Source organism: Mustela lutreola, chromosome 3, assembly GCF_030435805.1.
Source record: "Mustela lutreola isolate mMusLut2 chromosome 3, mMusLut2.pri, whole genome shotgun sequence".
Taxonomy (NCBI): domain Eukaryota; kingdom Metazoa; phylum Chordata; class Mammalia; order Carnivora; family Mustelidae; genus Mustela; species Mustela lutreola.
The window spans coordinates 198,618,435-198,635,945 of NC_081292.1; the positions used below are offsets into that span (position 1 = coordinate 198,618,435).

Here is a 17,511-nt window from a genome sequence, read left to right on the forward strand (position 1 = left end):
TCTCTTAGTCTGGTCACTTGCAGCGATCCTAACCACAGAACAGACATCTTGGATTTAACCTTGTCTAAGTTGCCCCTGAACAATTATGTATCCCTAACTCACAGAGCTTTGTGCTGGCAACACCGCATGTTTCCTATCAACATCAGTATTCTGACCAAACCCAGTATTATGCCTGTTCTCATTTCTTCACTTACCTAATGTCTAACGCTTGCTACCCGACGATGCTATTGGATGCTGCACATATAGGGGTGAGTAAGAGAAAAAGGCAGATTAAGCGAATCAATCAATCGTGCAGATCCCTCCCGGCAACGGCTTCACTTGCCTTCAGACTACTCTGGCTGTTGACAGACGCTGGTGGCCTGAACTGGACCTGGAGTTGGGAGTTGAAATGGACCGAACTTGATCCATTGGATGGGAGGGCTTCCCGGGAGGGGAGCTCTCACTTTCCTGGGAAGGCAGATGCACTAGCATTTCATGAAGTAAAACACTCATATTTTTTGACTGTTTGGAGGAGTCTGAAGTATATTTGAGCCCAACAAAAGCAAAAGGAAAAGGTCTCTGGAGGTACAGTGTTTCTGACGGTCTTTACAACACAGTGCAAACCGAAAGGACCAGGACGAGGACCGGAGCCATAACCAACTCCGGTGCTTCCAGGTGATCAGCAAACAACCGTCAATGCAACAAGAGTCATCGCTTCGCTCTTTATGTTAACAAGGAGTCTCATGAAGTTTTATTCAACTTTAAGGGTACAGACAAGAAGCAGATTTCACAGTTAACACAGAAATAGTGCAGCGGTGGGGTTACGGGTTGGGATGGCTGCGCTGGAGGTGGTTCTGAGCGCCAGCAACTAGCCGGAGCAGCAGCGACCCCGATTTCTCCGTTCTTCAACTGTGCGCCATGCCGGGGTCCAGGACTCCTAACTAGAATGGAAATGAGGTGTATTTACAGAGAAAATATTCTTAAGATGCCAGAGAACATAGAAGTAATAGAGGCTTCAGTCTATAATGGGTCCCTTATTTCCCTAACAGAGTAACCTCTAGGTCAACCGCTTAAGCACAGCCCTTGGGCTTTCAGCTTTAAAAAATGGTTTCAACTATTTTTGTCCTTATTGTAAAACAGTTCTATGGAATGGAAACTCCTGAAGTGGAATAGCTCAACTATATTTGAAAACTTTGTCACACCCCAAATTCAACGTATACACTTGATGCAATTCCCAAGCCTGCGCTTAACAGTCATCGACTTTCTAATTATGTCATAGTTTGAACAAGGTATTGTTCCCTTCAGATAGTCGACAAAACAAGACTCAGATTTCTCACCAGTGTTTCCTCCTCTATGGCACTACAGTGGGCACCACAAGCAGCTGAACTTTTCATTTAAGTAAGGTTCTTATTAAAAATTTCTAAGTCAAAACAAATGACTAAGTTGACAGCGACTAAGCGCATCTGCCAAGTGCCCTCATCCTTTTTCAGTGCGTTGGAACGAGAAAAAACTGTAAGGGCATGAAAAACAACAAAGACTGGATTTGAGAAGTCAGCCAGAGAAAGGCAATTATCCTATGATCTCACTCACATGTGGAATTGAAGCAACAGAACAGAGGGTCATAGGGGAAGGGAGGAAAAAAACAGAGACAAAACCAGAGAGGGAGACAATCCAGAAGAGACTCTTAATCAGAGGAAACAAACTGAGGGTTGCTGGGGGGGCAGGGGTGGCGGGTGGGGCAGCTGGGTGATGGGCATGAAGGAGCGCGTGTGCCGAAACCAGCACTGGGGGTTCTGCAGGGCGGACGAATCACTGACCTCGACCTCTGAAACTAATACATCACGCTAACTGAATTAATTTAAATCAAAAAGAGATTTTTAAAAATGGCTTGGATTTGATATGGCTGCTCATTGCCCAGTTAAACAGGGAGGAAAAAGCTGGCAGAGGGAGTCGGGAAGGCTTTCTAATCCACATTGTCATACAATTAGGGATGACTGGGTTGAGGCACAAATCCACTGCAATTCATTTTTAAACAAAAGCCAATTATAAATTATTTTGAAGTCAAAAGTACATACATCTTCGAGAGTCCACTTAAATAAAACCTACTGAAAAACTTACTTAATTATATTTTAAAAATTTAGGCCTCAGTAGGCTGGTGAAAAGAAACACAATCTATCAATGCTAAAGGATTAATACTTTACATAAAAATCTTGGCAAGGCAATTTACCAGAATTCTCACAGAAATGCTTAACCTATTTTACGTGACACCTGTAAATAGCGTCTGAAGAAAACTTTCACAAAGGTAATCCAGTGGTCCAAGTGATTATGCACACTAAAATTTTGGCATCTGTTACACCTAAAGCCAACCAATATTTCTGTCAGTTCCTAATCTCCTGTAGTTTCATCAGTAAATTTCAATACCATTATCCACGTGTTAGCCTAACGACTTTAAACCATTCACCTAGGATTTTGACTTTTATATATTAGAAGGATCCCAAATGATTTTACTTAATGTAACATTTACAATCAAGTAAGAATCCGTGAAGACCTTCCAAGCCAGTGGGGAATGATATGTCTGTTGCCTATGGCGGGCCGCGGTGTAAAGTCCAATTGTAAAGATGGGCAGGAAAAATCCTGTCTCAGGAGACACATGTGCATTAAGAGATGTCTGCCAATGCAAATGGCTATCATTAGGTCCCCTCCCCTTTAAAAGAAGATACACTAGGTCATGCATTTGCAGTAGGAGTGATGTCACTGCCATGCGGGACCAAAAGCCAACAAAAATATCACTTACTCTTTTTCATGTGTAAAGCAGTTATACAACTCTTAGTCACATGCATTTCCTCTCACCACCATCACTATGCTTTGTCAAAATGTAGAATTTTTGGTATTTGGAATTTTCATGAAACAGAATAATAAATATCCCTAGGACAATACTTAAGAAACCTATGATCAGCTCTAAACATGTTTAATTATGGCACCTAAGAAGACTTATCCTTAGAAACCAACACCAAGTTTGGAAAATCAACTAACATTTATCCAATCATAATTACAAGTACAATTTTAACATCTAGATTAAGCATTACATATTTGATGCCATAAGTGGGCACTGGAGGCGGAGTTCCAAAATTACCAATTAAAATTCAAAATGAAAATCTGCAGTCTTGAGGAAGCATTCCCTTTCTTTACACTTATCCATTTACTATAATACTGTAGTAAGTAAAATACTACTTTGTCATTATGAAGGGAAAAAACTACGATCAGACAAAGTTCATAATGTAGTTCTGGAAGACTACACACTCTTTCACTATACACAGTATATAATAAAATAGGGTACACTCTGTACGACAGTAACATGCAATGGTTTGGCTGTAGATATATTAAATGTAGTTTTCGCTACATCAGAATTCTGTGTGGGTGTTTGGTTTGGGAATCGTAAGGATGAGAAGGACAATTACTCAATGCTTAACACAGCAGAGACATCTGAACACATAACATATACCCACTCTTAGGTATTGACATGGAATATACAGAAATAAACAAATGAAAGACTGACCTCTAACCTAAGTGTAAGGATGGACTTTATTTTTTAAAAAAAGTCTTTTGAGGACTACAAATTACAAAGTAAAAGCAGATCACTATGTAGAAACCTAGTGAATACATTTTGCCTGTGCATGAAAACTTTATCAAAATTATTCATTTAACAATTTCACCCCATTCACAATGGTCTGTTATAACGCTCTTCTTCATAAGGTTATATATTACACGTTATTCCCTCAAATTCTTGGCTCATGAGAATGGCACCTTTGAAAGGGGCAATTTCCATTCAGTCTCTGGTGGCATTATTCCAAGTTTGTTTCTTTCATCAAGAGAAAAAAAAACCTCTCAAAATGTTCACTTTTAACATGAAGTTTCTCCACCAAAGTGGTTGTATTTTGTTTTCTAATGACTATACACACACACACACACACACACACTCACATATATGTGTATATATATATACATATATATATAAAATATATATATGGGTAGCAGCAAGAAAAGAAAAATGGAAGTTAAAAGGCAGCCATTAAAATAAATGGATCAATTGTACAAAAGAGATATTTGGCTCATGGCAATTTAAAAAGATGGCAGCGTGGGTATGTTAACAGCCTGCCACTCCAGCTGGAAGCGTGTTACGTGAATGAAGCTGACCCAGTGTGGTCAGGTGGGAATGTATGGCCATTACACTTCATTCTTTACAAGAAATACTTCAAGCCAAGAGGAAATGAGTTACACTTAGAGTCTCAATTAGAACATGCTGACCACTTAACATTTAACTCACTGGGTTTAGTATAATCATTTCCTTTACTCACACTATTTTTTTTCCCCAAGAAGTAATCTCTATACCCAGTGTGGGGCTCAAACTCATGACCCTGAAATCAAGAGTCAAATGCTCTACCGACTTGAGCCAGCTAGGCGCCCCTAACTCACGTTCTTTTGGGTCCTTTCCAAAACTTCAAACGAAGTGCACGATAAGTGTAAAATACTTTAAATGACAAGATTTTACTAAGGTACATTTGAAAATGGGTGTAAAGAGAAGAATATCCCTCTGTTTTTCAGGGAAAGATACAAACTGAATGCAGAAGTTTCTCAATGGGAAAAAGCTCAACTTTTCTTCTTCCCACTACCTCCGCCATATAAAATTTCCCAAAGAACTCACTTTTAAGCTTGTTCTCTATGGCTCTACTAAAGGATGAAAACCAGAGAGCAAACAACTGAGTTCAAGAACACCCAGGGTTAAAAATTTAAGAAAATATCAACATGCAAGCAATGGTCCAAATACTCAAGATTCATGTTAATGAATTCAATTACTGTATATGAGATTTTCATTGATGAGCAGGGCTTTGGGCATACCAAATTATCACACAAATCATTGCCTTTTGAGACTTTGGATACTTTTACAGTTTAATTTGCAAACAGAATATTTATAACAAATTATTTTTAACCAAATCATATCTTGAAAACTGTTTATATAGAAAACCCAGGGAATAAAGTGAACTGTTCATTGTGGAAGGCCTTAAATTACATTATTACAGTAGAAAATACAGGAGGTAGAAGATAACTGAAAAGACTAATGCAACATTAGATTCAAATCTATAGCTCCTGTAGCTACTTAAAACATGGTTTTAGAAACTAAACCCAACATTTCCAGTAACCATAGAAACAGTTAAAATAAAATTTGCCATGAAAGCCCTTATATCATGCTTGATATAGGGAGGTAGGAAGATGTAAGAACCAGGACACATGAGACATGACATTTTATCTACAACTCCTGTTTGCTTTACTGAGGGTGTAGTTTCACAATTCAGTCACCTTCTTCAGCTTCAGACTCAGATTCTAGAAAAGGGGAAAAATGCAGTCAAGCATTATATAAATATCAGAAAGCAAAAAGTTCCCATTTATTAACTTTGAAGCTCTTTATTACAATTAAGTAATTTTATTAATAACCACCTTCTTAAAAGAGGGATATTCAAAAACCTTCATTTGTAAATCTAGTAAGTAGTCTCAAATTTTTCAATTTCCCTTCGAATACGTATGTTAGTGTACTGGCCAAGCCATCAGGATACTTTAGTATTTCAAGTCAAGTTCTTCCCACCTGCCTTAAAGCAAGTGAGTATTGGCAGGTCGGTCACAAATGAACAACAATCTGTCCTCGAGGTACAGAATGGTAATCTCAATGAGAAAAGGTAGTTACATTCTATGACTGCTTTACAATGAGTTCTTGGGCTTTACCACACACACTGCGCCAAAGACAAGACTCACCTTCTTCAGCATTTTTGAGCCACTCTACAAACTTTTTCATTTGCTCAAGGAAGACGCTCTTCCCCTTTGCAACATGCGCATCCTTGTACCACTTCAGAATGGGCTCCTCGCTCAGGACCTCAGCTACAAAGAGAGCGATCGTTACATCCGGGGCTTCTCAGGCAAAGTCAGAGGCCACCTAAAGCGGAACTGCCTGCCTGGCAAAACTGAGCCTACTCAAAGGTATGGATAATTACCGTATTCGAAACGCTCAACTGGTTTCTTCAATTCTGTAAGGACAGTCCTCCATTACGAAAAGCTTTATCAACTTGTTGCCAACGTATGACCCGCAACTAGGAAACACTGAACCAGTGATTCTCCCAACTGAAGGCAACTTACAGCCCCCTTCGCTGGGACATCTGACAATGTTGAGAGACATTCTTGGTTGTTACAGCAGGGAGAGATGCTACTCACCCCTCTACAATGCACAGGACTGTTACCAACTAGAGTTAAATGGCCCAAAATACCAGCAGTACCAAGGCTGAGAAACCTTGTGATAAATGATTAGGGCTATCTGATGGGGGACATTAAATTTTTTATGTGTGACAATGGTACTGTGGTCTTACTAAAAACAAAAACAAGTCCATGTACTTTACAAAGCCATACTGAGAAATTAATTAAATGAAGGTTTCTAGGATTTGTTTATAAATGATTAAGAGTGGGGGGCAGATGTAAATGGAGGCATACTTCCAAGAAACCTTACTGCGCACTACATACAGAAGCCCGACTAGAGCCAGAGCCCAAATACTGGGGAACTCATCACCCTACTCTTTCTTAAGAGCAAAAAATTCTGGGGGTGGGGATACAGATCTCTAAGTTTAGAATATACGAACCAACAAAATCATTTATGAAAACCAGAGCATGGAGATACTACATGTGCACACAAACCACACTTACTGGGGTCAAAGTGGTCTGATTTATGCAGAACTGAAGAAAACATTATTAACAACCATGTAAATATTGCAATGGACTCTCTCCCAACAAAGTGCTTATTTTTATTACCACTTTAGACCAGTTTTCTGAAATAGGATCACAGAAATGGAATAGTAACTAAACAGAAGGTTTTATAATCTTTACAGTCTTGAAGGGCAAGTAAAAGTCTACAAACGGGTAATGGGGTAGAGTGTGATGCGAACTCAACTTGTCATAGGCCCAAGACTACGGAAATGTAACAAGTGTGTCTGGGGAAGAGAACTGATAGAGAATGGGAGGTGAAGTTTGAGGACACATCAAGATGATTTTAGGTTTTAACTTAGTAAGGTTTAGAGATGTTTTGATATATAAGTGGACTAAAAAGCACCCAATTCAATTAGAGACAATTTTGTCCCATGATTAAAGTAAAATATTTTATGGAGCTGATGTTCAGACAACTCCTCACTGGAATTATTAGCAGTATTCTAGATTTTTTTTTTTTTTTAAAGATTTTTGTGGGGGGGGGTGGTTTAGAGGGAGACAGAGAAGCAGATTCCCTGCTGAGTATGGAGCCCCATGGGGGCTCAATCCCAGGACCCCGAGATCACAACCTGAGCTGAAGTTAGAAACTTAACTGTGTGAGCGAGCCACCCAGGCACCCCTAGGATTTCTATCACCAAATTCAAATTTCAAATTACCTTTATAAAAAAGCACCACTATTTTCTGGAAGGCTTTCATGAAATGAATGTTGTCATAGCAATACTCCTGAATCTTCAGTAACAGAGTCAGCTCAGACTGACCTTGAGTAGTAAAGGCAGCAAGTAGAGGGCTGTATTGCTTTTAAAGGGAAAGGAGAAAAAGGTTTGCCATTTATTACAATGACACTCCATTTCAGAATTCCTAAGATACAGAACTTTTAAAATCACTGTGAATTATATTCTATGTTGTGCAAACTAAAACAATCAAGCAAATAAAACAAAGCAGCAGCTGCAAAGTGTCTAAGTCAAATATGCAATATCGCACCAGAGCTTCTAGACAACTGTCAATACGAAGTTAGTAATTTAGAGGATAAAACAGGAGGGCTCTTATTTTCCAATACTCCCATAAAAGCAAACACCAAATTGCAGGTGTATGCTATTTTTAAACGTGTATTTGTTTTTAACTCGTGAACCGAAGAAAGTTGAAGTTAGACTTTTTTTTTTTAAAAAGATTATCAATAGTTTGTAACTACCATGAACAGTTATTTGTCTACTCGCTGGTGTTCATCCCCAGGAGCCACAGGATGGGATCTATTCTCTAAGTACAGTACCAGCTCACGTGTCCCCACTTTAAAAAGAGCAGAGAAATGTTCTGAAAAGGCCTAGTTCTGACACCTTCAAGTGCTTGATGGCTTGCTCTGCTACAAGCTCTTCCTTTTTGTTCCACTCCACGGTGCTCATGACGCTGGACCAGACTATCCCAATGACAACAGGTTCTGGGATGTTGTTTTTTTTCATCTCCTCCTTGACATACAAAATTATCTGCAAAAAAGAATTTAAATTTAGTAAAAGAAATCAATTTTGGTATGTACACTCCCTACATCAAACGCAGACCTTTTACAAAAACATAAAAACACCTTTCCGTGCAACTGGCAGTGTCTCCATGTGTACCACACGAAAGCAGAGACCGTTCAGAACTGGGAGGGATGACCTCTAGTCCAAACCTTCACTTACACACAAGCAAGCTGGCCAGGAAAGGACAGAGATGGAAATACAGGATTTATCCACTGGCCTGCACCCCACAAAATCCCCAAGCATTGTCATTTCTGGGCACCAGTAAAGCACTAAATATGAAAAAGACTGACGAGAAGCCCCAGCAGAACATTCTAGAGCTATTAATGAAAACCCACTGTGGTGAAATACTTGAAAACTTCTCAACTGAATAATCGTTTTCTCTGCCAGAAAGAAATCATTAAGATGGTTTAAATAAAAATATCTTACATCCTTAAATGGGTCACCACGGGACATCTGTTCTTGAAGCTCTTTCTGGAGTTCCTTTCGAGCTCCTATGGTTTGCTGATTCCGAACATATTCCGAAAGTTCTTTCAAGCCTGCCTCTGTAAAGTACTTCGTGAAGTGTTCAACGCTCTGTTTATTGGCAGGAAAAAGTTCCTGAAAGAAGAATTTAATTGGGTTAAATGATCTTTAATCCTATCAAGAAAAACAACTCCTCTTTTCACAGATTAGAAACTGAAGTTCCCTCATCACACTTTTAAGTGTCGCGAAGAACAGAAGCACGAAGCAAACTACAAACCATCAGTCTGTTATCCATGCTCACTTTCCGAAGACTTGCAGCCACGGCATTGATATCTTTTTCATTTATCCATGATTTAAAGAGCTTTACAGCAAAAGCTGCTGAAACCCCTGTAGAACAAAAGAGCTTACTTAATAGATAAGTGGATTTCAACCATTCTATCCCCTTATTTTCAAGGGGCATAGAATTACTCACTTTCTCTCTAAACTTCTTTCTACCACTAAACTGCTTAGCATTTCACTCCAATTTCTCTTCTATAATTTACTAGTTATATATTTTTAGTTATTAACACTGCTTTTGAAATGTATAAAATGACAGTAATGGTACTGACACTTGACAAAGGTGTCTTATTAAGTACCTAGTTGTCTAGTTTTAAAGTTAGTTTTTGGGGCGCCTGGGTGGCTCAGTTGTTAAGCATCAGCCTTCAGCTCAGATCATGATCCCAGGGTCCTGGGATCCAGCCCCGCACTGGAATCCCTGCTTGGCAGGAAGCCTGCTTCTCCCTCTCCTACTCTCCATGTCTGTCATATAAATAAATAAAACCTTAAAACAAAAAACAAAACAAAACAAAACAAAAACCTAAAAAAATGTAAAAAGTTAGATTTTTAACCATAAAGAATTATTTAACTATGAAAATGACAAAGGGACCTTATTTCCTTTTTGGTTCAACATATCCCCCAACTGGAATTAATCTTTCTGGGTCTCCCCGGCATTTCTCTTTTTAGGTTATAACCACATTTTGTCTGAGCTTTGGATATTTGCTGTATGCCTAAAGAGAGCCAAAGGTATGCATGGAATATCATCTAATGAATTTTGTTAAATTAAAGGACAGTGAAGAAAACGAACACAGTTACAAACAAGCCATATCTACATAAACTATATTCTAGCTTTTGTGTTAGTTCACATCTTTCATGATCTTATCCCCACCCACAGCCGCCAACCAAAGACAACTCTTTACTAAGAGGTCATTACCTTCTTTAACCAAATTCTCGTTATAAAGGCTATTAAGAATGGATGCATTAAGTGTTCCATTAGCCAGAAGAACACCAGTCAACATAGCCAGCTTGTTCCTCTCCGACTCTGAAAAACCCTTTAAGAACAGCAGCAGCTATAAAAGTAAATAATTAAAGGTTAAAAAGAGCAACTGCATTACATAAAGAGAAGCAGTAAGGCAAACTATTTTGGTTAAAAAAGTGTGGGCTCTGAGGTCTGACCGTCCACATTTTTATTTCAGTTGCTTGCTGAGTGATCCTGGGCAAATTACTTAACCTCCATGCCTCAGTTTCCTCACAAGTAAATGTGGATAATAAAACTTGCCTCACAAGATTTTTGTATTAAATGAGTTAATAATTACACCAGTGCCTGAAACGTGATAAATGTTACTATTAATGTTACTGGATTCTTTGGTCCGCCTATACACAGAATACCCAAGACTCCAACAGCAAGTATGTTAAAATTTCTTTCTCAATATGCTTAGCTCTAATCCTCTATCCCCTATCTTGAACAGACCTCATTTTGACTTTTAGCCTTTTATCACTTGTTTGGACACCAAGCTAAGAAACTGTGTATAACAAATTGAACTAAATGATATACCCCAAACTACCTTTCAGGCCACATAAATAGCTAATCATTTCAAATCTGTGGCAGAATTAAGATACAATGTTCTCCTCTTTGACCCCGACCTTTTGTTCCCATAAAGCATACTGTTCTTCTTACCTTTTTTACTTCATCTTCAAAACCTTTCTCCAGGTATTTGTAGCGCCTGATTAACTTGTTAAAAACCTATGAAGAAAGGAATTTAATAATTTCATAACTATAGTTGCCAGATTCCTAAAAAATCTGAGTATCTCTCAGTATCTTTAGAACATCAAAGAAAACCTTCTGCTGGATAGGAGTTTACAAACTGTGTAAGCCAACTTAGGAAGAGTCTGTCAACTCCCAAACCCTACAGTATATGATCTAACACTTAAGCCATCCCACAACAGATTTTTATTGCCAAATGTTAAAAGCAAGGACTAATTATTGCTCAAATACAAGTCATTTACCCATTTGTAGGATATTAATAGAGTAAGAGCACAGATATAGTTTTACTTTCCTAATGACACAGACAACCAATTTCTAGGCTAGATACACATGAATTCTTTGCTTACAATAACACAAACCTAACTATGTACGAAACCTTCAAATGAAATTTTGATTGGTAAGCTAATCTGCCTATAACCTATTCATCTTTAAGAAGTTATACACAGGGGCGCCTGGGTGGCTTAGTCAGTTAAGTGTCTGACTTCGGCTCAGGTCATGATCCAGGGTCCTCGGACTGAGCCCCGCTCGTCCCCTTACCCCTCCGTCTGCAGGCGCTCTCTCAAATCAATACATCTTAAAAAAAAATTATATGTAGAATAATTCTATGATGGAAATCATGACAGGGAAATGATTTTCCTTTTCAGCTTGAGGTTTTTCTTAAAAATGGATTAATTCCAAAGGGACAAGTAGGAAAATAACCAATTCAATCTTTTTTGTTTTGTTTTCCTTAACACATTTCATTATATTGCACCAAAAAGTATCTCTAAATCTTTAGCTCAAATTCCTTCAAGCTTTTACTTGCAACCTCTTCAAAGTAGACTCTTCCTATTCAGATGGATGGTAGCTAACCAAGATAAATAAAGTCTCATTTACCTGAGCAAATGCTTGCATGGTCTCTAGGTCTTCTTGTGCCGCGAACACACAGACATCTGTCCGCATCATGTCATCTGCCAGCGTACCACCTGGGGCTGAGGTATATTTACAAACAATTTGCAGTGACCTTCACTGAAAATTAGTAATTGTTTCCATCTTACTTTCTGGAAGGATTCCCATTATAAAATAAAATGATAAAAATTCTAAAAGATGATCTGGAAGCTAAGTCAGGATCTCAGTAGGAGTATGACTAGTTGGTTCAGGATGTGTGAATAAAGTGAAACAATTTAAGGGAATAACCCCCTTCAGCAACCCAAATAAACTCGGTGCATTAGTAACTCAAATAAAGCTGTATTAATAACCACTCAGCAGTATCAAATCTGTCACACAAGTGGAGATGCTGAATTGGTTTTGATAACGTAACTTTTCATAAATAAAACCACCCTGTAAGTTGCCGAAGAGGTTGGGCGGTAAAAACTTACAAGTCAGAGACTTTATCTTTTACATACATTTATATGTATTTACAGATACAGTGGTATCTGATACATACTTAGAAATATGGGGAGAGGGATGAAGTCAGGGGGACACAGCCAGATCAGACTGTTAACCGTTACGGACGTTGGGTAATAGACATTTGTTTTACTATTCTCTCTAAGATATCTTCAAAAACTTCTTTAGTGAAGGTTTTACAAAGAATTTTAAAAGCAGGCTTATTGGTAGTATTGTAAATAGAAAATGGGTATTTCTTACCATAAACTGGTAATGCAGAAGAAGAAATTCTCACTGGACTAGGCATTAGAACATATGACAACACGTTCCTCGGCTCTACGATGGGTAATTATTCCACTGCATGTAAGTCACTGAAACCTCTCTAAGCCTCCACCCTGAGTTCTGATTCTATCAGCCTGGCTGTGAGGGGCAACACAGTTACCACTGAAAACATTCTGAAATATTTTAAAGAGCCATGGAAAGGAAAGTGCCACCATCATTTGACGATATAGAGCTAAATGACACATTCTCTTAAGATTTCCTGAGCGCGGAGGGAGGAGTCAGAAGTTGCTGAGCAACAGGAATACACTGTGAGCCACACGAGGTCATTTCGTATTGCGAAGGAACTTTATTAAAACTACTTAAAATAGTGTCATTTTAGTATACTCTAACCCAACATATCAAAAATACGGATTTTAACATTTCAGTATTCAAAATATTATTACGAGGTCTTACATTCTTTTTTCTATTAAGTCTTTAAAATCCAATGTGTATTTAACAGCACCTCTCAATTTAGATCAGCCACATCCCACGTGACAGATAGCCATACCCGGGTAGCGGCTAATGTACTGAGGAGTGCAGTAGTCCTCCGGCACACAGAAGTTGTATTTCACAAGACAGAAGAGGTAATAAGGGTTTCTCTACTAACTGAGAACGTTCAAACAAGCAGGAAGAATTTATTGACTGGGAATGTAGTAAGGACATAGGTATCAGAAAAGGCATCCCCAAATATTATGGTTTTGTAACAGATTTTAACTATAGAGCTAGACAGAGCAAGAAAATTTGCTAAGTTACTATGATAAGAGAGGAAAAAAATGGAAAAATCTTGTGGTAAAAGCCAATTTGAGAGGACTGTCAAACAGCTCGGATTCTGAATCCCACGTGATCTCTACACATTCCGCCTCCCACAAAACCCAGACACTTACTTACCCAGCATTCCGCCGGCCACCAGAATGTCAAAGAGTGTTTCTGCATAACGGCGGTAATCAAGCTTTGCTCCAGAAGCATCAAGAAACTTTGCTACTGCTTCCAAATCAGTACCAGTTTCAGTTAAGCCTTGAATAATACAGTCTTGAAACTGAGTAGGGTCAAACCTCTCTTTTTCATCTGGGGGGAAAACCCCACAACATTTAGTGTTAACAGGCTTACAAAATGCCACAAAACCACCACCTTACGAAAGTCTAAGTCCTGAATAAATGAACCACATTTAGCACAATCTCATTGATTTCAACAGCTGTAAAACACCAACATAAGCAAAGACCTAAATACACACTCTCTGCCATGCAAGGCAGGACTACCTAGTCACGAGAACTGCGTGGCTTTTTCCCCCACTATTTTTTTCACTTAAGTCTCATAAATGAGGAGTTATAAAACGAGCTAGTGTGCTCCTATAGCCAGGAGACAATTTCTACCGTAAATGCTCTCCTACTGCCTGTGGGCTTTTCTGAAATTTAGGGCATCCTCTAAATTTCAGGTAAATTTTATTCTTGAGTTAAATTTTGTCCAAACACTGGAACTCTCCATTCTTTTCTCTAAGTGCCTGTAACACTTTCTATGTCGTTTTTTAAATCATTCATTTGGTACTTAACAGTGCCTTACGCACATACCCAGCCTTTACTGCGCTGCTACTACACTCGTCATGACAGGGTTTGACCTCTCCATCTAGGTTAGATGCTATCTTAATTTTCACACAGCACTAGAGTAATCAACTCCTCCCTGTCTGCCCAGGACTTTTCTGTTTTAGCACTGAAAGCCTATGTCCTGGGAACTGTGTTCAGTCTCAGACAAATCTGGATGATGCTTCATGCTACCCAGGACCCCATCATCAAGAATTAGGGGTGCATGAGTGATCTCTATCTGGAACTGGGGAAGTGACAGCTCTTCCGGATGCCAGGAACAATAAAATTACTTGATACTAAACACATTCAAAAGAACACAGACTTTCCCCCATCACTGCTGAATTGCTCTGGTTTCCAATTTCTGTTCCTCCTCTTGAGAAAATTTACCAGGTTAAATCTAAAAAATCTAAAATCTAAAAAAAATCTGCAAAGACTAGCATCAAATCGTCTTCAGTCTCCCCACTACAAGAGGAGAGTCTATGATCAGGGATTACAAGACTCTGTAATATACATCTCAAAGTGTCTGCTACCTAGGGTAAAGTAATACAATTTATAACCAGTAGCTGACCCAATTCTATTTCCTGTAAAATAAGGTCAATAGGTGTTTTTGAGCAGTAACACTGGAAGATATGGGGGGAAAGTATTAAGCAGGATACAAAATATACCTGTGACCACACCTATTTAACTTTGTATCACTAGTATAGTGACTTGCTACAGAATTAAATATTCGCCTAACCACCCACGAATACACAGAAGCAGTTAACGTAATTCTACAGTGTGAACTCTGTTCCATAATTAACTTCCATGCATAAAGGTTTTTCTCTCAGAGTTTCACAAAGTTTGGGAGGAATTAGCAATCACTATAGCTCTCCTTTCATTAGCTAACTTTTTCCCTCAAGCATAAATCTGCTTGAATAAAATTTAGCTAGTGAAAATGCACTCCATACTTAAAAAAAAAAGAAGGAACAAATATACTTTAGCCTTGCAATAAAAAGACCATTCACTAACCTGCTTAAAGACACATATGTTGATACTAAAAAATAAAGGCTTAGAAAAACAGTGGAAATATTAAGGATGTATTTGAAATGGCAGTCAACTACAGATCCAAGCTCCTTTCTGGTATTTTCTTTTAAAGTTCACTATTAAACCACTGCCTGCCAGAGAAACCAAGATAAAAAAGTTATTCTGGAGATGTGAAGAGAGATGTTAAAACACAAATATTTACCTCTTTTTCTGGTTTTAAAACGCTGGCCTGATAGCGTTGGCTTTTGCTGCTTTTGATTATTCATAAAAGACACCCTAGAAAAGAAAAATAAGGCCTTAAAAATATCACTGCCATTAACATTCATTTTAAAACCAAAGCATCAAACCTTGGTCTAGTCACACAGAAGTCAAATATTAACACAAACTTTCAGCCTGGCAACAGACCTGGGGGAAACAAAGAATCACCTTTGCCTGAATTAAATGTAACTTCAAAACCTGCATTTCTCCCTACAAGAAACCTTTTAAAGGCGGGATGTACACTTTTAAATGCCTTTACAGCACCACAGTGAGCGGTGGCAGATCACCCATCATAAACACAATCGCTTTCCTCCTCGTTCCTCTTTAAATTCCCCTTGATTCCACTACTTCTCAGCACCACAGACGGCTAAAAGAGATCACCACCCAAGTCAGGGGGGATACAGAAACGTTACGTCCATTTTCAGACACCGGTCAAGAGGTGAATCCTTTCTAGAGGGGTTTCTGAGCAGCAGCCCCCCTACCCATGGTGGCTGTGACTGCGGCGGCCGCCTGCACCAGCCCCGCCGGCCAAACGCCCCGAGGGCCGGCCTAGCCTCCCTGCCCCGTTCCCTGCAGCCGGCCCAGCTCCCTGCCCCGTTCCCGGCGATCCAAGTCTCCTCCCCGGCACGTGTCGCCCCTCCACACCCTTCCGGCGCCCGCCGCTGGAACGCGACAACCCGCCCGCACGCAGGGCCCCCCTGGCCGCCGCGGGGTGCCGTAGGGGCTGGTCCCGGCCCGCAGCCCCTTCCCCACTGACCCCGTCGCCGGCGGTGGCGGCCGCCGCAACGAGCGGACCGCAGGCGCCGAGGCGCTTCGCGCCGGGGGCCCCGCCGCCCCGTACATCCGCCCGCCCTCCAGCCACAGCAGCGGCGGTGGAGGCGGCCGCAGAGGTGGTGGCGGCTCCCCCGCCCCGCCCGCCAGAACCCCCCACGCGTACATCACCCAACAGAGGCCGCAGCGGCTTTGTTACCCAGGCCGGGCAGCGCGGCCGGCGCGGGGGTGGGGGGGCCGCCTCGGCCACTGCCGCGGTCTCCGGCGCCGCAGTGCACGCCCGGGCCCCACGTTCCGGCCCCGGCCGCACGCCCTCGATCTCCCCGGCGAGGCGGCGGCGGTGACCCTCGAATCCAGGCCCCGGATCCCGCCCGGCCTCATGCGGCGGCCTCCGCTCGGGCCCATTCAAGCGGGGCCGCATCGGACCCGCCACCCCCCCCCCCCGCGCCCCCGCCCTGTCCGACGACGAGGGGCCACAACCTCGGCCGGGGACAAGCGGGCGTCGCGTCTCACCGAATTTAAGGCGAAGAGGAAAGAGCCAGAAATCCCCGAGGTGGCGGCAACTGCGGCGGTGTCTCCTCTGCGACCGGAACTAACGCGAGGAGGAGGGAAGAGTGTCACCCCCGCCCCGGCCGGCCTCCTATCGCGAGATTTCCGCCCCGGCGTCCTCCCCCGCGGCCCTCCGCGGCGCCGCCCGGGGCCTCCGCCGGCTCCTTTCCGCGGGGCGCGCGGTGGGAAGGCGGAGGGCGCGGGGGGTGGAGCGGGAGGCGCGTGCCCCCGGCTTCTCTGTTTCTCTGTGGGGAGCCGGGTTTTCCGGAAATGTATCCCGGACTAGCGTGTTTTCTCCCAACTCTGCGTCGTCCGGCCTCTCAGCACGTGGAGGGGGTAGAGGAGCAGCCACCCCGCGCCCACCTCTCGCCCGCGCCCACCCCCTCGCCCGCGCCCACCCCCTCGCCCGCGCCCACCCCCTCCAGCTCGGAGGAAGTGGCGCGTTCGCCCGGAGTTGCGCCGCGTAGACGCGGCCCCCCACCCCCGCCGCCGCCACCCACCGAGCAGGAAGTCCCAGCCCGAGGGCTGGGTGCGCCGGGGCCCTCCTGGGGCGGTGGTTGAGCTGCGCCTGGGGCCTCCTGGGGCGGTGGTTGAGCTGGGCCTGGGGTCGGGCTGCGGCCCGCGGCTCCCGCCGGGGGCGCCGGAGCGGGAGGACTTCGCTGTGCGGTGCTGGCGCGGTGGGAGATCCAGGTGGAGGCGTTCGGACGAAAATCCGCTCTCCCTGCTGTGGCCGCCCCTCCTTGCGTGGTCCTCGTCGTTTGCGCCTGAGTGTGGTGCTGGCGGGGACCTGGAAGGCATCAGACTCCCCTGAAGGGTTTTT

General features: G+C 42.2%; 1 protein-coding gene across 4 annotated transcripts; it reads right to left on the bottom strand.

Annotated features, from left to right (window-relative positions):
- Positions 1–979: 979 nt before the first annotated feature.
- BZW1 (basic leucine zipper and W2 domains 1) lies at positions 980–16,779 on the bottom strand. 4 transcript variants are annotated; one of them, XM_059168459.1, is made up of 12 exons: positions 16,656–16,779; positions 15,316–15,389; positions 13,402–13,578; positions 11,704–11,798; positions 10,744–10,809; positions 10,000–10,135; positions 9,028–9,137; positions 8,715–8,885; positions 8,109–8,255; positions 7,434–7,572; positions 5,785–5,907; positions 980–5,358 (listed from the first exon to the last, which is right to left on the bottom strand). In XM_059168459.1, the coding sequence occupies exons 2-12, from the start codon at positions 15,377–15,379 to the stop codon at positions 5,327–5,329; spliced, it is 1,260 nt and encodes a 419-aa protein (XP_059024442.1). In that variant the 5' UTR covers positions 15,380–15,389; positions 16,656–16,779; the 3' UTR covers positions 980–5,326. The 4 variants fall into 4 exon arrangements, with proteins under 4 accessions (XP_059024442.1, XP_059024443.1, XP_059024441.1 ...); XM_059168460.1 differs by lacking the exon at positions 16,656–16,779 and adding an exon at positions 16,623–16,640; XM_059168458.1 differs by lacking the exon at positions 16,656–16,779 and adding an exon at positions 16,129–16,229.
- Between the last annotated feature and the right edge of the window lie 732 nt (positions 16,780–17,511).